The 24,519-nt window shown below is 46.7% G+C and overlaps 1 protein-coding gene across 1 annotated transcript in view; it reads left to right on the plus strand.

Moving 5' to 3' along the window:
- wapl (cohesin release factor wings apart-like) overlaps positions 1-24,519 on the plus strand; it is a 187,609-nt gene that overhangs the window by 55,049 nt on the left and 108,041 nt on the right. Inside the window, exons 8-9 of the mRNA XM_037435863.2 lie at positions 3,637-3,891; positions 21,225-21,336. Of these exons, the coding sequence (XP_037291760.1) occupies positions 3,637-3,891; positions 21,225-21,336 (367 nt within the window). The remainder of the gene's footprint in view (positions 1-3,636; positions 3,892-21,224; positions 21,337-24,519) is intronic.

A 24,519-nucleotide genomic window follows, 5' to 3' on the forward strand; every position in this document is an offset into this window, starting at 1 on the left:
CTGGGTTATATCATTCATTTTTGAGCATTCAGAAATAAGCTGGGGAAATTCTAGTCCGTTTGGCCTTGCACTTAATTTATAATTGAATATCTTTACAAACATGCGAGCGGCCTGAGATTCTGGCAACATTGGTGTACTCGCCTTTTAGTCTTATATTTTCATTTTGCCTGATCCGGCTTAGCCCCTTGATCTCCCGCTTCAAAGAAAAGAGGCAGTAGCAGTCATCATCAACATTGTGATGTAACGAACTACTAGCTGTGCAAGCATCCGGATTTTGACTGACAATATTTTTCCGTGGCCAGAAGCACATGAAAGGGAAATATTTGAGCATTCTTCTGCTCGGCACTGAAACTGGGCTGTTTGCAGCGGCTGAAATTGTGGTACGAGACCACGGCACCGCTGCTTGCTTCACGTGACGTCACAGGCACCGTGGCACAATGACGGTCGCTAGTAGTGGGGGGGATTTACCGCTGGCAACTTCTAGGACAGGACCTGTTTTGCACTGAAGTGTTGTTTTACCGCGCACTTTTCATATATGCATAGGCATAATAAACCATCTGCTTTTAGTTTTCTTTAAAAAACGTAAATTGTTGAGTCACCGTGTCATGGCCCCTTTAAGCCACAATCGTTGGCTGCCCTTGGGCGGTTTCACTCGGTTTCACTTTCACATAAAAAATACGGCATGGGGAGCGATGTCATTGCCTTTGGACATGACAGAGAATCTCGCAGAGGGGGTGATAAAAATGCCCCTGGAATGTGCATATAATTGCTGTCACAATAAAATAGTAGTGTTGTTTTGGTATAAATAATTCAAGCTGCATGAGATAGTAATTGTTCTGCCATTCGGAAATGTCACTCACAGAGGCACAGTATCGATATAAAAAGTAATTGGAAACATTTTTTTGTACTACATGCATAGTGTACAGTTTTCTATTTTTGGACAGTGTTTCACTAGGGTATTACAGCTATTCTATATAAACAATTCCCCGTACCTATGCTTGATATACCTGAGTTTGAATGTTTAATAATTGAAACCTCTACAAGTACATGTATAGAATTTGAAAACCCCACAGTGGGAGAGAGTGACACCAGGGCTTGGTGCCCTGTTTCCTAGCATTTGTATACCCATTAGTTTGCCATCTCCTCCTCTGGCTTATCTTTTGGGGAGGAGACTTCATGCCACAGCCTCCAGCACTTCAGTGCTTGCCTTTTTTCTTCTCTTTATCCATGAAGCAGTGCAAAAAAGTCAAGTTTATACAACTCATGCCAATATTTCTTTGTGGAATATTTCGGACGGTAAAGCCGGAAAATTTGTGAACATCACCAAAGACAGTATAAGAGAGTTCCAGCAAAGCTGGATATTTGCAGCATAATTTAGACAGTAAAACTGCTGAAAGTGTGGTAAAAGCATTGCTGCTGTAAAGAAGGGAACATGGGATGTAGTTTTACATCTTTGGAAAAGCTTTGGCAGTGTCTTGAAAGTTCTTGAATACCCTTGAATTTTAGTCCCTGAAATCTGTAGCCCTGTTATGAATTATCCTTCGTTTCTGGGGCATGATTGGTACTCAGGACTATTACTTACACTGAGGCCTCTTTGAAGTTTTTTTAAACATTCTCTGAAGTTTCTTTAAACATGAAGCTGACTAGAAAACGAGAGTTTTTCAGAGACTATATTATAATTTTTAATGTTTGTAAGCTTAGTATGGATGCATCGCTGTGTAAACAGTGTGTTATCATAGGTCGGCTGTTGAAATGAACTCGCCAAGATTTTTTTGAACGGTGAGAAAGGTATCAGCATGCGGATGATCGTAGAAGCAATGTCGGAGAGGACTCCAGACACGGAGAGCCAAGTTCGGTCGTTCACAAGGTGGTGATGCCACACGCTGATGTCCAAATTGAAGTACGAGAAGTCCGAATCGATGATCGGTTGAACGACGTCTACGATGACGAAAACCCACTGGGAAATGCTGCGCAGGCCAAAGTTAAGGGTGAGAGATCGGAGTCCATAGGTCACTATTGCCGAGACTCTGGCAACACGAAGCGACTGCCCAGGTCACTTTGAATGGTTAGCCTTAGTCAGGGGCACAACGCCAATTTTTGCACCAGTATCTATAACTAACTTGGCGCCGAATAGCTGGTCTGTTACCATGAAAAGGCAGTTGGGACGAGAAGGGAAATCACACGCTGCCATCAGTGATCCTGGCGATCGTTTCCCGGCCACGTACAGGGATGTTTGCACCTCGTGGCTCATCCAAAACGCTGGTGGTGGAGGGCTGGGATTCCAAGATTCTCGTGTGCGTGAAAGAGCTCAATGACTGGAACGAGGTGAATTAGTCTCCTGGAGGGAGCTTCGGAGTGTAGCAATTGGGGCGGGGAGTTTATCGATTGGGGCCTCAAGTCGCAAGCTGTGTCCGTTGGTGGGGAGACAGCGTTCACAGATGGGGCGGTCGTTTAATAAACCGTATCAGCAAGATCCGCCAGTCGGTTGAGGTTCACGTTACCGGCCGCCGCAAGGATGAGGTGGATTGGCTGGGAAAAGCATTGGAGGAAGAGCTCGCGAAGCAGCGCTGAGTGGGTTGATATGTCATGCTCCTCAAGAAGGTGTCGCATTTGGTGGAGTAGTTGGGTGGAGCACCTGTCGCCTTGAGCAAGGAGCTGCTCAAAGTGGATGCGCTCTGATGGCATAAATCGCTTCAGCACCTTGGTCTTAAGGTGCTGATACGGCATAGTGTCTGAGGGATCGGAGCGGACATCAGAGAGCTCACTGACAACATCAGGAGGAAGGACTGAGGCGACGTGGTAGTAGTGTGTCCTTTTTGAAGCGATGCGATACAGCGAGAATCGTGCCTCTACCTGGTAAAACCAAACTTGGGGGTTCTGTGGGCAGAAAAATGGGAGACGCAGTTGGACCATTGAGACGTCCTGCAGACGTGAGGCTTGTTGAGGAGCTGAGGGCACATTCGGATCAGTCATTCTCTGGGTTACCACTTGTAGGCTTAAGTCACTGGAGCGAAGAAGACACCTGGAGGACAATCGATGCCAGCAGGGAACATGGGCCTTGGCTTCGCGTGTCTCTGCCAAGTTTTTATTTTATTCCTTTTGCAATCCTGTGTTCTCCGTTTCGCACGCTGTCCCTACGAGGGCGCTCCAGATTTTTAGTTTTGTCCTGACAAATGTAAGAACAAATTGTAATGATTTGTTTGATCATTCGCAGCCCTCTTGAGATTTGTTACTCTAGAAAAAAAGCAAACTTGGATAAGAATTTTTAGCTAGAAGCTTTGCTGTAGGCTTAGAATTCAAATACGAAGTGATGTAAAGCTGACCAAAATTAGTTATTAATTTTATATAGGCAAAAGATGAGCTCTTGTAGCATGGCCATTTTAGTTTTTATTATACAATCGAACCACTTTATAAGAGACATTGATGTAACGAAAAATTGGGTTTAAGAAAGACCAGTGTGCCTACACTGAAAAAGGGGTTAATAAGCAAATGCATACATAGATAGTATCTTGCTTATGAGAGACACCTCAGATAAAAGACAAGAATTGCTGTCTGGTGCATGTCGCTTATAAGGCGGTTCAGCTGGGATAAACGCTCTGTGTGCACTCTAATGCCCTCTTCACTTTGTCTTTGCAGAGCCTGTCTCTGTGCACAGCAACGTTGTTCTTTGTCCTGAGCCAGGACCGTCTCACTATGGACCTGGACGCATCTACACTGTCTCTGATGCTGCAGTTGTTTGAGTCGGACACGCAGCAAGGAGATGGTGGCTTGACTAGTACTCGGAGCTCTTCCTCTGAGCTTATTGAGAGGCATCGTGAGAAGGTGCAGCAGCTTTGTGAACAGATGCAGCAGAAGGGTCACGCCAAGCACCTAAATCTCAACAGAGTCAATGTGAGGACGTTTCTCATTTCAACTTCTGTGTGCACGCTCACTATTGTTATGTGGTACAGTCAAACCTCGTTAGTACGCACCCGCTTCAAACGTACCGTATTTACTCGATTCTACCGCGCCCTCGATTGTAACGCGCACCCGATTTCCACGACGAAAAAAAAAAGAAAGACATCGATCGCAACGCGCACCCATTTTTCTCGCTGGCCCGCATTATCACACCACTCGAAAAAACGACTCCTTTTGGGAGCGTCTTCCATTTAAATATGAAATACGGGGGAAGCTTGTGCCCATCTGACGTGTAACAGAGCATTGCCGTCACTGTAGTTTTACCATGGACCGATGTCAGCACGCGAACTTGCTTCGCCCCCTTCTTCTCGACGGTTGTGGTGCCAGGCATGTCGAAGTAAAGAGGCGTCTGATCGGCATTCCCGATTTGCCCAAGCAGGTAGCCGTTGTTGCGCCGCAAGTTTAGGACGAACCTCTGAAAACTGTGAAGCTTTTCATCGTACTCCTCCGCAAAACTTTTCGCATGTACATGTTCCCCTTCGGAGGGAAAAGCCTTTCCTCTTCATAAAGTTAGTTAGCCAGCACCTGCTCGCTTTAAACTAGCTTCGCATTAGACCTTTTTCTAAGACTAATTGCATAGCCCGCACTTGAAGCAGTTCTGTCGTCACGGGCCGCTGTGCCGCTCGCTGCTCAAGCACATACTCGCCGAGCAGCTCTTTAATTTGCGGAAACCGACCCTGCTGTGGTCCACTGAAGCCTTTGCGTGAAGCTTTGCTGTCGACAATCTTCTACTTTTGTTTCCGCCAGTCCCGCACGCACGTTTCGGGAACTCCGAACGACCGCGATGCGGCCCTATTTCCGTCCGTTTCTGCACACGCGATGACTTTTCTTTAAAAGCGGCATCGTGGTGCACTCAAGTTTTTGGAGTCGGCCCTTCCATGCCGTCAATGCTAATGGACTACAAGATGACGAACTCCTCAGCACACGTACGAAGTGCCGCACATGGGAAACACATAGGCAGAAATGGACGACGCGCCATGTCGACGCACGTAGGGGGCGGCCATTTTGAAAATGCCGATGGCAATAGAATGACCGTATTCATTTTTTTTTTTCCTACTCGATTCTAACGCGCATGCGATTTATGAACTCACTTAACCGCAAAAAAGGTGTGCATTAGATTCGAGTAATTACAGTACTAGCGGTTAAAACGTAGTTGCAATGAATCGCCAACTGAGTCTGGTAGAGACTGATGCATTCGCGGACAGCTTAAGGGGAGAGGTGGCGATCGAAAAAACCCTCTTTGTTTGTTGACCTAGAGTAACAAAATTTGGCAGGCATTCTGAAGAGTGTCTCGAATAGCTATATGTGAAGGTCCATTGCAACATCTCAAGTAGTTTTCCCCCGCAGGGGCGTCTGTGGGAGCAGGCATTCGGTGCGTAGCGTCGCCACAGACCCAAGCTAACAAGGGAGTTTCGACTCCCTCCCACGCCTAGCCGTGCGTGGCTTTGCCATGTCTGGGGAAAACGGGATCCTGGGGGTTGAGCTGACGCCGGGTGATTGGACCTTTAAGGCCCCCCGGCAGAGGCAACACACTCCTTAGGCCCTGGCCCCTGGCTTCATGTAGACGGCACCCCTGGACTGACCCACCCAGGGGAAATCGGCAGTTGCCTTTTCCTATCTCTCTCCCCTACAACTTCATCTTTAACTCTCACTGTGTTATCTTTCCTGTCAACTTCTCCCTTCTGTTTACTTTCGATTTTTCCTGGCGGCAAGGGCTAACCTTGTGTATGTGCTCTGTCTTGGGCACTGTGATGTTATTGGGGCAGGACCGCTCCAGAAAAAATCAGACAGCACGCCAGTGCACAAACACACGTCCAACTTCTATTGTACCCTTCACACATGGACAACCCACACATTACGAAGTTCCTAACACAAAAACACGCGGCTAAACTAAATGAATAAGTAGAACGTTCGGCCTACAGTTCAGGTCGTCGGGGTAGTAGCCTGGGCCGTCGTTGATGCCCCGTCGGCAACATTCAGTGGCGAAGTCGACGTTGGGCGGCGTCGTCACCTGCAGTGACGACGTCGGGAGACGCAGGGTCGCCGCGTCGAACTCCAGTGGCTCAGCGCCACTGTCGACGAACTGGAGCCGACGACTCACGTGTTCCGGCGGCAGGGAGTTGTGCCCTTGAGCACCTGTAGTCCGCCTCGGAAACCCACGCCAGCCCTCCTGGAACAGCGGCGCAAGGGCAGGTTCAGGAACCAGGCGCCAGCTCTCCTAGACCGGTCGTCTAGCGGAGGCTGAGCTGTCCACTCGGCTAGTACGAGTGTCGCGACGTGGCCTGGGTCGTACCTATGGGCCAGACTCCCAACGAGGTAGTCCTGCCTCGAACGACGTACCTCGCGCACTGCCGAAGGCACGGGTCACCCACGCTCCAGGCCGCGCCTCACGAGCTGTCGTCTTCCTTGTAGGCACCGCCCGGCACATACACGCACACATCACATCCTCTTCGCCACCGCACGGCACACTATTGTCGTTTTTTTAGTTTCTGTTTCGCGCCCGCGCAGCACATATTATGACAGGCACAATATATTTGGTTATAGCGGCTGTGTACAGCTCACGTTGACATGGCTCGTATAATTTTAGGACCTGTCACGTCCCCGTGTTGGGCTCCATGGTGGGCGGCTGGCATGGCTGCCGAACTTACACCTATTTTATGGCTTTTACTTCTCTCCCTTCAATGCACGATCGCCCTCTCTCGAAGAGAGGGCGCAACGAAGACATTTGCGATTGTTTCAGAAAACCCAAAGAAACTTTTCCCCGCTACCATGTAATTCACTGTGAAATTGCTCAAAAGAACGCCAGAACAATCTCGCCTTTTGTTGTCTCCAAATGCCTCACCACTGCACTTGGCCCAGGTTACCAGGCTACAAGAATGGCCAGTGGGGATCTCCTCCTCAAGATAAAAAAGTCAGACCCAGTATGAAAACCTCTCGAAACTAAAATCGTTTGGAAACATTCCTATCTCAATTACACCACACCACTCCCTCAACATTTCCCGAGGCGTTGTTTTCGATCAAGACTTGCTTAGCCTGACTGAAGGTGAGCTCCTCGAGGGCTGGAAGGACCAGCAGGTGACACAAGTACAAAGAATCAAAATCGGGCGTGATAAGACGGAAGTCCCAACCAAACATATAACTGTGACATTTTGCACCTGTACCCTGCCTGAACATCTCAAAACAGGATACTTGAAGTTAAATGTGTGACCCTACATCCCCAACCCACGACGTTGCTTTTTAAGGGGAGACGCTCCTTTTTTTTTTTAGTTCTAGTGAAAGACACTTGAGAATTTTGTTATTAATATAGTTTTTAATGGAGATTTCAAACATGCAATCATATTTTGTGTAGCTGCTATAGTTATTGAGTTATGCCATGCACAATAGCAAAAAGTTGCATGTCTTGCCGGTACTTTTTCATGTACTTAACTTTCAGTAAAAGCATTCTGTCCGATCTTATTTGACTCTTGGTAGATTGTGAAGTGCAAATATCTATCCAGATATGTCACAGAAATATTAGAACCAAGAAAAAAATCGTATTGAATGAATATATATATTCAATCTCCCTTGAAACAATAACCTAATATTTTCACAACTAATTCTAGTAGGCATTGCAATTTCAAGTAGATATTTGCATTCTGCATGTGTTGAAGAATATGTGTGCCAAGTTTTGTTACTGTACGGTAAGTATAAGTGTCTAAAAGGCTGCTCGGAAAACGTGAAATTGTAAAGAAAAAATGAAAATAAAAAAACAAGTGAAAATTTGGAATGTTGGCATTTATTAGGAAACCATTTTTTTGCATCAAATTGGGGCACAATGAAAAGCAGCTTGCACTGAATGTTTAGAAGACCGAAAATCGCACAGAATCACAGAATCGTGAAAGTTGGTCGTGGCATGTGCCTATAGCGTGTGCTGCCAGAACTGCTTTCACGTTTACAGCAAAGCTATCACGCGAGCTGCCGCTGTCGAAACGAGCGCTTCTTCCTTGGTCCCTGGCCAAAGTAGCACGTCTCGAGGTGTGCGTGAGTGAAAGTGTAGATTCAGGACAATTAGTATTTTCACAGCACAGTTCGAGGAATGCTGAAAGCCCTTTGCGCTTTCCAGCTACTTCTCGGACGCCCGAGTTTTCTTTTGCGGCAGGTTGGGCATTGCGCACCCACCACAAGGGCAGTCAGCGCATCGATTTCGTAAAGCAGCGTTTTCGCAAGTAGCAGCGCCTGTTGGTCTATGTTCACTTTCAAAGAATCTGCTCTTTATTTGGGATGCACTGACGAATTCCACAGCAGCGGCTATTTCACAACCACTGTCACCACGGGCTTCGGTGTTAGTGTTAGGCCTATCGGCGTTCACTGTCGCTTTGGGAAGCATCCAACGCCGTTTTTCTCTATACTTGGGGCTAGTTCTGATCTTTCGATTATCTAGACTGCGCTTCTTGTGGCTTGCCATGATGCAAAACTGCAGAGAAACGCCGAACAACTCGATCGCGACATCCGAGGCTTCGCTCTTCTGCCGGAAAGATAGGACGGGGAGGAGGCGGAGCGCACCGCCGACCGATGGCGGTAGAGTGCTGCTTGCCGCGATATTCAAAACGCGTGGTGCATGCGTTGTTTTTCTTGTTTTTTATTTATTCTTTGTGAAGATACGAGACTGGCTACTAGTGGATTGTGAAGGAAGAGGCCTTCTTTCGCAGAATGCGCACACGATTGCAAATGGCGGGCAACATATTGTTTTCGCGACGGGACAACGCAAACTACGCCATTTTTAGCGACTTTCGCGCATTTCTCACGTCACCACTCCCCACTTGGAGGCATTTTTAGATCATTTCTCATGCGAATTTCAGCTTGATATTTTCAAAAGCAAAAAGTTATAGTACAAGGATGCCAATACAACAGGAAAAAAAAAAAGCGAAAATTTTTCGGAAAAAGCACGACTTTTTGACCCGCATCTCCCCTTAAATGCCAGCGTTTTGGTCACGGCTCTCAGAGTTGCCGCGGCCAACTCACCTGTGCAAAGTGCGCCACCACAGGACATGCCACAGACAATTGTAAGATGGAGGATGGGGCCCACTGCGCAAACTGCGATGGTGCCCACCCTGCATACTCCCGAACCTGTCCAACATGGAAAAAGAAAAAGAAATAGTTACAATCAAAGTCACACAAAACATATCTTTTTTAGAAGCCTGACAACAGGTATCTGGTTTTTTCTCAAATAAACCATCGTTCGCCGATGTAGTGCAACAGAGGGCAGCACTACAACGGCCTGCGGCAGCTGCCCATGCCAGGCACAGTGTGGCCAGGTTGCCAATGCCCCCTCCCACAGTGGGAACAGCCGAGGCTGCTCTGCCACTCGTCCCCATGGCCATACCAGCGGCCACTGGAAGCTCTTGCAGCAGCCAGGGTAACCCAGCAGCAAAGAAGGTCCCCTCGACCTCTGGCCCGATGGGACCAAAGGTTACACTTCCTGAGGTGAAGGAAACCTCAGGGTCGGCATATATAAAGGCCTCGGCTCACCAGGCGAGACCCCAAGCTTGAAACACCAGCTCGCGAATGCGGGCACGCAGTGCCTTTGAGGAGGCAATGGACACCACGGTACGTACCCCTGGTGCCAAAAGATCGGCGTAGCCCCACCGCGGTGGTCTAGTGGCTAAGGTACTCGGCTGCTGACCCGCAGGGCGCGGGTTCGAATCCCGGCTGCGGCGGCTGCATTTCCGATGGAGGCGGAAATGTTGTAGGCCCGTGTACTCAGATTTGGGTGCACGTTAAAGAACCCCAGGTGGTCGAAATTTCCGGAGCCCTCCACTACGGTGTCTCTCATAATCATATGGTGGTTTTGGGATGTTAAACCCCACATATCAATCAATGGCTTTGTAGCCATTATTGTTAATCAAAAAGTAGCATGCACACATTTACAACTACAAGCAACCCTAGAAGCAGTGGCTGTTTGAGCAGTTCTTTTCAACAAACTCGTCACCATTTGCTCTCTGTACATACTTCCACACCACCGTCTTGAAAAAAACGAGAATTCCAGTCCTTCATAGATGAACTACCTGAACCCTATCTGATCCTTGGGGACCTGAATGCTCATAGTGGTCTGTGGGGTGATTCTTGCTGCGATGCACGAGGTCGTCTCACTGAACAGTTCCTTTTCTTTTCCGGTGTCTGTCTGTTGAATAAGAAAGAGGCAACATATTATAGCCTGGCCAACAAAACTTACTGCTCTATAGACCTCAGTATCGCATCTCCTTCACTTTTACCATTACTCCAATGATAAATTACAGTCGAATCTCGATAATTCGAACTCAGAGGGGTCCAAAAATTTCTTTGAATTAAAAGAAGTTCAAATTACTGAAAGCTAAATAAACGAAGGGCTCTCCATGCAGTGGCGCATGTGCATAGAGCTAACGCACGAGGGGGAAGTTTGAAAAGACTTACATTTATTCACAAATCACAGGACATACGTTAATAATTGGAGTAATCAGTGACGCACGTCAGCACACATTTGCCTTGCAGGGAGTCGATGAATGTCACACGCCGAGAGAGAGGTTAATGATAGAGGAAGAGATAAAAAGGACGCTATTTTCTGCCTGCCGTCGCGGGGCATGCCTCACGCCTTCAGGGATAGGGAAGGGGGAAGTAAAGATGATAGGAAAAAGAGAGGAGAGAAGGAAAAAGCGAAAGGCATGACGAGAGAACGTCTTGTCTGCAGAGTCAGTAGTGCGGAGCAAAAGCGTTCGTCTGTAAGGCGGCAAGGTCCGCACATGCACAGAAGTCAAGGAAGGGTTGGAGGGCTTGCGTCTTCGAGCGCGCGGGAAAAAGTATGTCTTCCATCGTTGTGGCAGGTAGTCCAAGCAGACGATAGCGGCTTACCAGTACGCAATGCTCTGTGGCCAGGTCAGGGCAGGAACAAATAATATGCTGCAGCGTTTTGTCATCACCGCACCTTCGGCACACTGGCGATGAAGAATGACCCGCGGAATACATTCGTGCCGCAAGCCAGGCGCTGCTGGTACGCACGCAGCTTGCAAAGCATTTCTACTTTGGCTTCAGCATTCTCCTGGCAAGAGAAGTTGTACACGAAAGTGTCCAGCGCCGACACTTTCTAAAGACGACGACAACAACAACTGCGTAGCAGCCGCATCATGGCCAGCACGTTACGAGAAAGGAGGAGGGTCTCCACGCGGAGAGAAGCAGAATGGCATTAGAGATAAAACCAACACTCCACGGCAGAAAGGGGAAGCGTGGCACCAGTGCGTAAGAGACCCCCCCACCCCCTCAAGGCCCAGAGCCGTGCTTCCGCAAGGGGCAAGGGCTGCAGAAAGTAGGGCCTTTTTTCTTCCCTTCAACCCTACATTCATTCAACACAGCGACAGCTTTCTCTTTTTTTTTCCTCTCTTCGCGTGTGGCCACATGGCGCGGCATTGAAAGGAGAAAGGTCTTTACGTGGCAGGGACGGAAGAGGGAGAAGTGTGACACGGGAGCATCGCAGATCAGCATTCGAGAGAGAGCAAACATTCCACCGTAGCCTTTTCTTTCCTTTTAATTTCCTTCGCCCGCAGCGTTGAGGTGTCGCAGGGGCCGCCGTGGGGTTAGGCGGGATGCTGAGAGCATTTTCGGAGCGCGGTATGTTCGAATTAACCCTCGCAAGTGCTTGCGCGTTCGAATTTCTGGGTGTTTTTTCCCATTGGAATACACATAGCTTTGACGGGACCTCATCTTGATTTCGAATTAACCGGAAGTTCGAATTAAGCGTGTTTGAATTAATGAGATTCAACTGTATAATTCCTATGGAAGTGACCATTTTCCTGTCGTTTTGAGTACACCAATATCATACGGCTTTCCTTCATGTGTTCCTAAATGGCTAACATACAAAGCCGACTGGGAACAGTTTCATAACATTACTTATTTAAGTTGGACTGAAATATGTGGGTGAAGCATAGATGAAGCTGTGCAGTACTTCACAGCTTTCCTTATTGATGCAGCAGCCAAGTGCATCCCGCAAACATCTGGACTGCCCGACAAGCGACAAGTCCTATGGTGGAACACTGAGTGTCGTAATGCGCGAAAAGAGCAGAACAAGGCATGGAGGTTGCTTCGGATCTCACTGACTGCCAGAAGTCTTGACAGCTTTAAGAAAATAAAGCCTCAAGGCAGGAGAACGTGTCGGCAGGCCAGAAGAGAAAGAAGCTGGCACAAGTTTTTATCAGGGATCAATTTGTATACACAAGAAGCTGAAGTCTGGAACATGGTTGGTAGGGTAAGAGGTAGACAAGTGTACTCACTCCCACTCGTAAACACACAGGGTGACAGCCTGGAAGATCAGGCGAACTTCCTCGGCGCACACTGCGAGCAGGTGTCTAGCTTGTCACACTGAAGCTTTTCTAAGATATAAAGCAAGAATAGAAAAGCGGAAACTAGAACACAAGTGTACAAAATACGAGGCATACAACCAACCTTTCAACTTAGCTTAGCTGCAAACATCACTAATCTCCTGCAGTAATTCTGCCCCAGGCTACAACCGTGTCATGTATGAAATGTTGAAAAACCTGCCGCTCAAAACGCGAAAAGCTTTACTTTGCCTATACAATGCTACATGGCTTTCTGGCACCATCTCTACTTCCTGGAAAGAGGCTATTGTTATCCCTATTTTGAAACAGGGCAAGGATCCTTCCTCAGTTTCGAGTTATAGGCCCATCGCACTTACAAGCTGCCTTTGTAAACTATTTGAAAAGATGATAAACCGCCGACTTTTACATATCATTGAAACAAACAATCTGCTCGATCGATTCGAGTTTGGATTTTGAGAGGGTAGATCCACCACCGACCATCTGGTGCGTATTGAGGCAGAGATCTGAGACGCTTTCGTCCACAAACAATACTTCCTCTCTGTGTTCTTTGATATAAAGAAGGCTTACGACACAACATAGCGTTTTGGCATATTAAAGGAGCACTGACATCAAATTGAGTCATGTCAAGATTTTCGCGCCAACCAGTAGCTATCGACCCCCCTAGTAGCAATTCGCGACCTAAAATGCATCTGAGGTACGAATGAATATCTGTAATATTGATTAATATATTGCTATAAAACGTGGTTCAAAATTGGTCGAAAGTCCACCAAATTGTAGTGCTGTCAGCGCTGCCTCGCGGCGTCGTCGAAGCCGCTGCACAGCTGATGCTGCCTTCACAAAAAATGGTGACGTCAAGCACACTGGCATTTCGTCTGCTAGGAGCGCACGTGCTGTCAGTCGAGCTGTGTCTTTGATGATGTAGACGAAAGCCCCTCCATGCGTTTTCCATTGGCTAGGTTAAGTAGCGCCAACTCGTTCTTCCCCTCTCCCTTTAGCCCCAGCCTCGAGAAGGGGCCTCGCACTGCCAGTGAAACCCAACTCGTTCACCAACACAGGATTTACCCCGGAAGCAGCTCGGCGTTAAGTGAAGCGAGCAAATGTGGCTGTTCTTGGGTGTCCGATCCCTCTGTCCATCGACGCGTACGAAGTCAACCCACTGGCTGCGTTGAGGTTTGCAGCTTGGAAAGGCATGAAACGCCACACAATTTCCGCTCATTCCGTGCTTCGATCGACGTGCAGGTTCCCACTGCGCAGCGGTTCTCCGACATTCTGGCTTGCGTTGTCACTCTGAATGATCGTATGCTCACGCTGTGGAGCACATGTCAAATAAGTCGATGCGACACGATCAATCACATGCACGCTTCAACACATCAAGGAAAGCCATTAGTGAGGGCATGGCCGGGAGTCGGTTTTAAACACACTTAGATCGTCAACGCCATCGTTACTAGCGTATCGTCACTCAGGATGGTATTTGTGGAATGTATCGCACCGAACACATAGCACTAGTGTCGATGTCGCAGGGCAGTCTGTTTTCCGTTTTTTCTCCTTAGCTTTTCTACGCTGTTTGACATCTAATTAAAGTAACTTCCACGCGACGGATGCCATTCAAATTAGGCCAAGAAGACCTATGCATACCAAGCGATCGAATGATAGGCACATCTTGATCTTTAAATTTGATGTCAGTGCTCTTTTAAGAGATTTGTCTCACATGAATGTGCGCGGTAGAATGCGTTCCATCATCGAGAGTTACTTGTCCAATCGGACATTCCGTGTCCGTGTGGGCAGTGTTCTCTCTCAAACATTTGTCCAAGAAACGGGAGTACCACAAGGTGGTGTACTTAGTTGTACACTTTTTATTGTCAAAATGAATTCCTTGCCTGTCCATCCCTTGCAATATGTTCTATTGTACATACGTTGATGACGTCCAGCTTAGCTTTTAAGTCATCCAACCTGGCAATGTGTGAGCGGCAGGTTCAGTTAGGTTTGAACAAGGCCTCCAAATGGGCAGAGCAAAATGGATTTCGACTGAACCCACAGAAAAGCACATGTGTCTTTCCCCCGAAAGAGAGGCGTGCACTCAGAACCTGACATTCAACGAATGGTCAACGTCTGTCTGTTAATGCCGAGCATAAATTGTTAGGCCTAATCTTGGACCATAACCTAACCTTCATACCGCACATCAAGTATTTAAAAACAGAATGTCTAAAAGCCATGATTGTTATAAAAGTGTTGTCACGTGCTACGTGGGGTAGTGACAGGCAATGTCTCATGAATTTGTATAGAAGCCTCATTTTCACCCGCTTATATTATGGGGCCTTTGTTTATCAGTCTCTGACTTAAAGTGCTTTGAAGATGCTGGACCCCGTGCACCATTTGGGCATCTGCCTTTCTACAGGTGCTTTTGGCACCAGCCCCGTAGAAAGCCTCTACGTTGAGTCGCATGAGTGGTCGCTTCATCTGCAGAGAACTTGCATGCCCTTTGTATATTTCCATAAGGTGAAAGCAGACAAGAAGCACCCCTCATACTCCACTATTAATGATTTGTCGAGCTCCATTTCGTTTCAAAACAGGCCTTCGATGAGGCAGCCCCGCTCAATTCGCCTGAAGGGTCTAGCTGAGGAAACTGGTGTTTCACTCGAACACAGTTTAATGACTCCTGCAGGATACCCGCCACCGTGGCAGTGGCAGACTATACTGCGATGTACTTTCCTAGAAGTTACAAAACATGCGCCTATTGCCCATATCCAAACATACTTTCTGGAACTTCAACACAAATACACGTCCTGAGTTATTTACAGATGCCTCTAAGTCTAACTCCTCTGTGTCCTACGCTGCTGCCGGCCCATCCTTTTCGGATTCTGGCCCTCTACATCCAGACACAAGTATCTTCACAGCGGAAGCTTACCCGATACTTGTGGCCGCTAAACACATCAAACAATTACAACTATCAAAAGCATTAATTTATACGGACTCCCTCAGTGTGGTAGCCCCGCCGCGGTGGTCTAGTGGCTAAGGTACTCGGCTGCTGACCCGCAGGGCGCGGGTTCGAATCCCGGCTGCGGCGGCTGCATTTCCGATGGAGGCGGAAATGTTGGAGGTCCGTGTGCTCAGATTTGGGTGCACGTTAAAGAACCCCAGGTGGTCTAAATTTCTGGAGCCCTCCACTACGGCGTCTCTCATAATCATATAGTGGTTTTGGGACGTTAAACCCCACATATCAATCAATCCCTCAGTCTGGTAACAGCTCGCACCGTCTTTTTTTTTTTGACGACCAATGAGAGCTGGCTGTGCAAGAACAACAGATTAGCACCATTTCCACGGCAATTCCAAGCCTTGTGTCCCGGTCCACAGTGAAGTCTTACTTATGACGGTCTGCACTTTGGTTTTCCGAAAGCAAGTGTAGTCGCGACTTTCCTGTGAAACCTGCAATCCATCACCATAAACCATGTCTAAAACTTCCGAAAAGCCTCCTCGGCACAAAAAGCTGCATCGGTCGCGTGTCCGGCAACTTGTGACTGTTAGAGCAAAAGGTAGGGAGAACTCTACGATCGGTGAGATTTCAGAACTATCGTCTCGCGTCTTTTGCACAACAGTGCCGAGGTCGATCGCAAAAGACGAAGAAGCACACAGAGAACCTTTGCAACGAAGGTGTCTGGGCAAACGAGTTGCGCGGGCGCTGGGTGGCGGCTGCACCATACGCGAGTGATGAGCACGTGAGTGCACGCACAAGCCAATAGCAACCACTCGTTTCCCCTCACCCCGAGGGAGCGTGCACTCCATCCAATTGTAGCTCTGTGTTTGAAAAGCGGAGAACTTGAGCACCCCATTCACTAAGTACCAAATCGCAAGTCAGTTACGTCTAAACCATGCTGTTGTCGCCGCTGATGGCGGGAAAAAAAAAGCGCGAGAAATCACAAACAAAACGTGACCAAGATGGTGGCGCTCGGTTGAGCGGGGGAGAAACGGCGTGCACGCGAAGTTCGGGTATTTTTGACGGTCGCTCGCTCTTCAGGTGCTGCCTTGGCCAGATAAAGAGTTTATTTGAGGCACTTTTTGGGCGAATTCGGTGCTGATATTTACGGAGGACATATTTTATAGATTATATTGACCTAATATATTGTTTTCTAAAAATGGACTTCATTGACATTTTTTTGGTTTTCGAAGGCCGCGACCCTCCTTAAGGCGGAGTGTTTGTCTTATGCCTACCGGTTAGTGCGCACCACAATAAAATTTTGCAAAGTTTACAGCGCCGCTGAACTTGCAGACGCCACAATGTGCCACAAGCGTTTTTTTTGCCATTTTGACAAGTGTGAAGATCGGCTGGTCAAGTATTCCGAGTTCTGCACAATTGTGGTGGTGCCTTTGCTGGTAATAGTAGCAAAAAAAAAATTAAGGCAAGGTGGCGATCACTGATTAACCAGCCAGTATGACTTATGATCGACGAAAAGCCTAATCACAGTAACCATCTGCTGCTATCTGCTCGGGCACGCTTGTGGCGTAGCGCCACTTTAGGCCTTCTGCACGCTTTTAATAGGCGACTACCTGAATGCGCCAGTTCGTCAATCTCTGCCACCTTGTTGTGGGACCATGTTCAAGCGCGCACCGCTTTGCAAAAACGCTAGCGGCTCGCTGTCGCGGAGTTTAGCCTTGCAGGTCATGGGCACCAAGAAACCATGCTGTATTGATGCTAACACATGCAAGCGTTGCGGCGCTGTATAGTAACCATGCTTCAGGTTTTCATTAAGCACCAGCCCAAACGCGCTTTCGTCCGCTGCCAGAATAGCTAGAGCTTCGCGGAGTGCGCATCGCTTGCACAAAGCTCTTCATTGCAGGCTGCTCACTCATTGCAGGCTACTCGCTGTATCTATGGGTGGTCTGAAGTGGAGTGGGCATATGCTTCAGCAAGTGGATCGGCAGTCACAGGGTGCGCAGAGTAGGCAAAGCGCAGCACGCCGCTAGCCAGCTGACGATTTGGCTCTCTGCGGCCGTAGCGCATTTCAAAACAATTCAAACAAACTGTCAGCTTTCACTTAAAAGCAGACCTCAGAATGGAAGTTTCGAAATGGTCCGTGGCGTCGCCACTGCATCACAGAATCTTTTCTGCACATTGGCAAAACGAAAGAAATGGCTTTAGGGTGGGCACTTCAGGCTGTATTTGTTGTACTGTATGTATTCCTTTGTTGGCGGCAATGGTGCACGTCAGGAGATACAGATTTGCAGCTGGTGGTTAATGCGTAGTTGTTTACTGCGTAGTTATGCTGCCGTTCCCAGTGGGTACGTATAAACAGGGGTGCTACTGCTGCGCTAAATAGCCCTGGCTGCTACACGCTGCTACATTTCTTCGAAATTTGGCGAGTCTGCGCCCAACCTGCACCAAAGGGTGTGCTTGGACATTCTGAAACAAAACTGCTTGAGGTGCTCCCGTTGAAAATGACATCGCGGTGCACCTGCATAAGACGCAACTCGAGCCAAGCCAAGCCGGACTGTGCCAAATGTCATTGTTGGGACCATGGATAAAGTGTTCTTTGTAGAACACTTTACCATGTATGGTTGGTGCGCAGTGAATGCGCGATTTTTAGGGGCGAAGCTCCTTATGGCGTGGCTTGTGCGTCCCTCGTAGTACGTAACCACCAGTGGCACATATCCGAAATAGGTATAACATTTGACCTCTAAGGTGGTGCCGGTGAGAGATTTCTTCTGTGCGTTGTTTAACAATAAAAAATAGTGCTCAATGTACATGCCAATGGCTGCTAATAGGGAATGAGAGACATGAGCATTCGGCTTTTAGTCAACGCGCACGCTGCGATTCCCATTAGCAGCCATTGGCATGTATATTGAGCACTATTGGTCAAGAAAGGGTTGCTACATTATACTCACTGGGTGTAACCTCCTTAGTTTTAGAAAGGTTTAGCGAGCGTTAGCCGCAGGGCCATGAATACAATGAACTAGTATATACCATGAATGAATTCGAGGTGGTTAAAGGGGGGAAGCAGATACGAAGCGCAAGCCGTAAGAAATTAAAAGCTGAATCCTCCTGTCTCTCATTTCACATTAGGAGCCACTGGCATGTACATTGAGCACCATCTGACAGGAAAAGGTTGCTACGTTATGCTCGCTGGGCGTAACCTCCGTGGTTTTAGAAAGGTTTAGCGAGCATTGGGCCCAAGTGCCATGGATACAGTGAACTAGTATATACCATGAACTCAAGGTGGTTGAAGGTGGGAAGTAGACCCGAAGCGCAAGCCGTAAGAAAGTGTGCGTGTGCCACCTCTCGTTTAGTCCTTGGAATGTCCACTGAATGGCGGTGCTTCTATATGGGGAATATATGATAAAAAGATGCGAGATGGTGGGACTTGGAGTGTTGAATAGATGGACGAACGGACACACAGACAGATGCATGGATGGACGCATGAACGGACGCAGGGGCGGATGCATGAACGAACGCAGGGACGGGCGCACGAACAGACACATGGACGGTCACACAGACTGACGCATGGACGGACGAAAGCTTCGCCCCACTCTCCATCACTCACTCCGTGGATATGCTGCCATTTTTTTTTGTACTTTCTAGGGACCGGGAAATCGTCCGAAAAAAGATTTATGACTTTTGATTTTGCTGAACTAATCAAATTGCCTCAGCCCCGTTCAAAATAGCTTCAATTTCTTTTACAGTACACTTATTAGGAATTTCGGTGCACGCTCAGGCTGTCGTAAATACATTCAGGGCCTGCCAACGTTTATTTGCAAATATGCATCGTGTGACAAGCGCCTCTGATACCAGCCAAACGCAGAATAAGTTGTGGATTTATCGCATGGAGCTTGTGGAAACGATGATGTAGAACATAAAGGATGTGGCAGAATAGAGGAATATTTGTCCAGACTTTTGCGATGCATGTTTGCACTTAGAAGATGTGCCACTGTACAGAAATCTCCGGTGAGTGGCACATCGCCCTTGCTCACGCTCGACACTGATCGTTCCTAGTTGTGTGCAGCACATAGCCTACACAGCTGACACCGTTCCTACCGGGGCGCTTTTGTATGCTCGTGTTGGTCATAAAAAAGTGTTCTTGATGCCCGCTCTGTTCCTGATCGCACATGGGCGCGACGATAGCGAGCTGCTTTCGTTCGTGAAGGCAAGGCGTCTGTGCGGCGAACGTAGCCAATTTGGACAGAAAGGCAGCGTGCGTAAGTGATTAAAAGCGTGCAGTATGCTGACAACTGCACCACTTGCAGTAACAAGCAGTTAGCTCAAGATGCTTATCATAAAGCGATTGTCTTACTGGCGTGTTTGTCACACATCCACCATCACGCCTACAAGCATCTCCGGTGCTTATCCGTTAGACATCACCTCACTCCGTGGTGATACCGGCCCCTTCGAATTTTTTTATCTCCTTCACCCCATAGCATTTTTGCATTGCGGCAGAGCCAACATTCGAACATTACGGTGACACCGAATGATTTTTGAAAGCATTCGTTTAAGCCTGCGAGGTCATAGGCGTAGCAAAGGTAGAGACTTTAAGTAATTCTGTTTCATACCGGAAATGTTGGCTGAAAGCCCAAAAAATGAGACGCTGAAGAGTTTCAGTGTGAAAAATTTCAGATGTTCTTATTCATAGACGTCGATAGGGCTTGTGATGCTCTCATGAAATTGTCTGAATTTTCAAGCATCTCTAAAAAATCTGGCTTCTCAAAAATCGCCTGTCAACTGATCTTCAGTCACCTTATAATAAAGTGCTATGGTTTTAAATTTTATTATTGGCTTTGTCTAATAAATATGGTCAGGTTATCTGTCGGTGATATATATATTTTTTCTGTTTACTCTGTTATGTTTGAATAGCGTGCAGCACATTGTAATTTTATCATTCGTGTGTCATGAACACAGTATTCAAAAAACGTCGTGAAGGGGTGGATGAAAAAATCTGTAAACAGAGGTTGGTGTCGGGCCGACGTTTTGACAAGTCGACTTCTCTTTTTTAAGGCTACAACAGAACAGTTTTGTTCTGAGGAACACAAGACCGCTTGTCGGAACGTCGGCTCGACACAACCTCTTTTTACGGATCTTTTTGTGAACACAATAGGGCTCTTAAAATTGACTAGCAATATCTGCTTCGAAAGCCAATATTTTTTTTTCTAAAATGCATTTTTGTCTGCTCTAAAAGCTGCTCCAGAGCAGCTTAAGCCAGTAGCATCATTGTATTAACGAGGTTTCAATGTATCTTTAAAAATCTGTTTTATCATATGCTTCGAACTTGTTTTCGCTTTCTGGGTGCGCTCATAACTACAGAGTTTTCTTCAATGAGCTTACCCACGCGGTTAGCAGTCACTGTGGAAGTGCGTACCAGTTTCTCTGCTGCAAGTAAGCCTAGTGGTGATTCGTCTGAACTGCCTCTCGACTGCCGAATCAGAATCTGATTCAGTAAAAGTCAGCCTGTCATGTGAGCAGCTTAGATTCGCATGGTTGATGAGTGAGCGACATTTCAAAAGCGTGCATGGCAAGACTGTGCTGACTGGATCAAAAGTGGTTTTTCCCCCGTGTGTGCACTTCACGCCACTTCGTCTCATTTTTGTACATTTGTGAACTACACACAAGTTAATTTCAACACAAGATGTTTTAACAGTCATATAGGTTTTGTTATAATTTAATCTTGCTGTTACTCATGTAAGTAACAACGTAAAGGATTTTTTTGTCACTTTATGGTCACTGAAAAATATTTTAGTGTTTTTTTCTAAATAGATTTGTCTAAAGAATTTAATTCAGCAATTAAAGAAATGTACAATTTTGGGACGCATGTAACAAAAACAATGGACCCTCAAAGGTATAGGTGTTGCTTGCAATCATATAAATGGCATTCTTACCATTATGCTAACATGTGGCAATAAGCTTAATCAACAATTATACTCACTTTTGTCTGTTTTGTATTGCAGACTGGCACACTAGCACTGGAGACTCTACTAAGCTTAACATCTAGGCGAGCAGGAGAGTGGTTCAAGGAGGAATTGCGGTTACAAGGTGGACTGACGCATATTGTAAATACAGGTGAGGCACGAAAACCTCCTATGCTTTTATTGTTTGGTTTGTCGTTCGGAGGCATGCTTACCTGTTTACGGGAGTATTGCATAAGATTTCAAAGGTGAAATAACTGGCGGCATAAATTTGTGTGGACACACACTCATCTCCTGTGAGAAATTCAGTCTACTCTCATTACAACGGACCGTGATAACCTGGCAAAATGAGTCTGTATTAGGGTCATATTTGCGAGATGTTTCAGCGCGCGAACAAAGGAAAAAGGACAGGGTAGACAGAAAGAGCGCTGTGCTCTTTTAGCGCTCTTTCTGTCTGCCCTGTCCTTTTTCCTTTGTTTCGCGCGCTGAAACATCTTGCAAATATGACTACGCACCAACTAGCCCAAGTTTCCACTCCTGTATTAGGGGGGAGGGTATTGTAGCGTTGTCATGTGATGATTGTTTCACTCAGCAGTACAGGGCAGACTTGTTCTGGTGATACATGCTGAATGTAATCTACAGCATGGTTATGAAAGACTGCAAATGCCAATGGTGCTTATTAACCCTTATTAACCCCTGGATTATGAAACTGCTAGAAAAAATAGATTGTTTTCATTTTCTGGCCTTAAATAGCAACTTTTAAATGATCCTGCAGTTAAATTATCTTAACTACAAATTTAATGCATACTTTAATGTACAGTAAACTCCTATTAAACAAAACTCTCTTAAATGAAATTGCTGCCTAAATGGAACAACTGCCCCTAATATGTTTGGTTTGGTACCTAAATATTGTACCCCTGTTTTTCTCTCAGTAAACAAAACACCTCTGTGGGGGAACACAATTTTCTAGTCTCTTCTCGTTTCGTTTAAAGGGAGTCTACTGTATGTCGCGAATTCTTGATATGCCACAGAAGCAAGGACATCGCAACAACAAAGGTGCTTTAAAGCCACGTAAAACGTTGGGTGCCACCTTTTGGATGCGTACACACCAAATAAAGAAAATTATGGAAGATAGAACTTGTGTCGCCCAGGCGGGAAAAAAACAAAACGAAGTTGAGCTTTCGCACGCGCTTCGCGGTCTCCGCTATAAGCTCCAAAACCATTGGTTATAGTATAAAATACCTTAGACGAGACGGCACCAGATTTTTCACGCTGAACGTAGCTTTTAGCAATACTTGACAGCTGGCATTTCAGGCCTCACGCATTTTTTGACTTGCTCACTTGAAGTTTTTCGGTGTGTTGCAAATTCGCGACACTCGGCAGTAAAGGGTCAGCTAAATTGCAGCGCCACTTCTAATTAATGAGCGAGTACCATTGCAGTTGGTGCAGGGACACTATTTGGCCCCTGTGGAAAGAGCTTAATACCAATATGTGAAATTTTCTGCTCTTTTAACTGTCATGACGTTTTTTTCCTGCGTAATGAACCCTTCCTCCAAATTGGCGTCAACTTTTCCAGAAAAAAATGTAGGTTCATTTCTTCAGAAAATATGGTACAGTAAACTCGCAATAATTCGAACTCTGATAGTTCATGCTTTTAATTCAAACAGCATTCAATTTTTTTATTTGCCCCCTATTTTTTCAGTGTATTTAAAAGCCTCTTTCTTAATCAGGTGTGAGACAGCTGCACATATTGCACCTTTTTGATAAATTTCTGTTTTCTTCTGCCAAGCGGCTCCAGAAACATAAAAATTGCAAAAATTGTGCCTAACTGCTCCAAAACAGCCTCGAAAGCTAGAATTTTGATGCCAATCGGCTTTTGTGGGGAAAAAAGGCTGAGTTGGCTAATAAGACGCGCCCACTCGTGTTTTTTGCTTTGTACCTTTCCGGCGACGAAGGCTCTCATGCATGTTGCCGCCATAATCTCCTCTAAACTGTTGTAAATATTTGTGACCCCGCAAGAAAACTGTTGTGCATCGAGCGTGCTGCTTCTACTACCTAGGCTGTGTGTTCTGGTGCCACTGTCGGCTAGCGAAAACCACACAGTCGAGTGGCAAGCGTAGCGGAGTTGACTCTCAGGTTCTTTATTGTGCGTAGCGCGTTCCTGCGGTCACTGTAGTTTTCATGTTGACACTGCTGCGTGTGCGGTCACCTACGCATGCGCGTTTGCCGTGAGCGAGTAACTGTAAATGGGGAGTAATTTCCCTGCATGCGATGCATTTCCTGGATACTCTGGCGTGTGCACATGGGTTCTTAAAATGGGTTCCGTGAGCGACAGAACGCATGTGACCCATTCCTGTTTTACGCCCATTGGCTACTAGTAGTTTATTTAGACAAACGAGTTCACATTGCATTTTAAAAAAGCCCAAAAAATCTGCACATCGGTGTCCGCAGGTAGAGAGACTTGCTTATTTGCGAAGCTGTAGTGACAGAACACGTGCTCAAACCAATTTAAACGATACTAATGGCTATCTCGCCGTTTCATTCGTGACTTATGACTTATTGGAGATCACGTGGCACAGTTTTCATGAATGGTGATTTGCCACTGCTTCGTTTTGTAATTCAAACTTGATCGCAACGAGCGCTTCAAGAAAGCGGCGTTGTGTGCCGGCTCTGGGGTATACGTGAGCTTTCTGTTTGATCGGTGTTTCAGTCAGTGGCCATTTTGCAGTGTGACTTCGTTTTCTTTCTTTTAATTTTTTTTGTAGTAAACCCGGCCTCTGTGCATTTAGTGGTTCGTTTGCGTGGACACGAATTTCTTACCTGCGCTGCGCAGTGCGAGCGCTTTACGCAAGTCGAGGTGCGGGCGGCAATCACAAGTTGATGTATTATAGGAAGTTCTACATTGACAGTGTTGACCTGTGATATGAAAGAAAATAGAACAGGCCAGCATGGGTGATAATAATAACGCATCATTGCTCGCGTAGAGGGGTGTTATGAGTACCATTCACTTATCACTTAGTGCCATACGCACGTGCTTTACGAGATAGTCGGTGCAGTGAGGTTTCCTGACTCCCGCGCTGCACTCTTGAAGGTGGTTCTGCATGAGGTGTCGGCGGACGGCGGTGTAGCACAATTTTCTTGTCTGTTAGAAGCTATCGCTATCATGTCATGCTTTTCTTTAAGCGAAGGACCAGTGTTATGTCTCTACTATTCTTGTGCAATCACAATTGTTGAATTTCTTTTTGAGTGTGATGCGTTTTTTTTAATGTGTCTTGGGAACCTAGTTTTCAACAAAACCTTTTTTTTTTTAATAAATGTTATTTCACATGTTTGTTGC

This window comes from Rhipicephalus microplus, chromosome X (genome assembly GCF_043290135.1).
Source record: "Rhipicephalus microplus isolate Deutch F79 chromosome X, USDA_Rmic, whole genome shotgun sequence".
NCBI classification, from domain to species: Eukaryota; Metazoa; Arthropoda; class Arachnida; order Ixodida; family Ixodidae; genus Rhipicephalus; species Rhipicephalus microplus.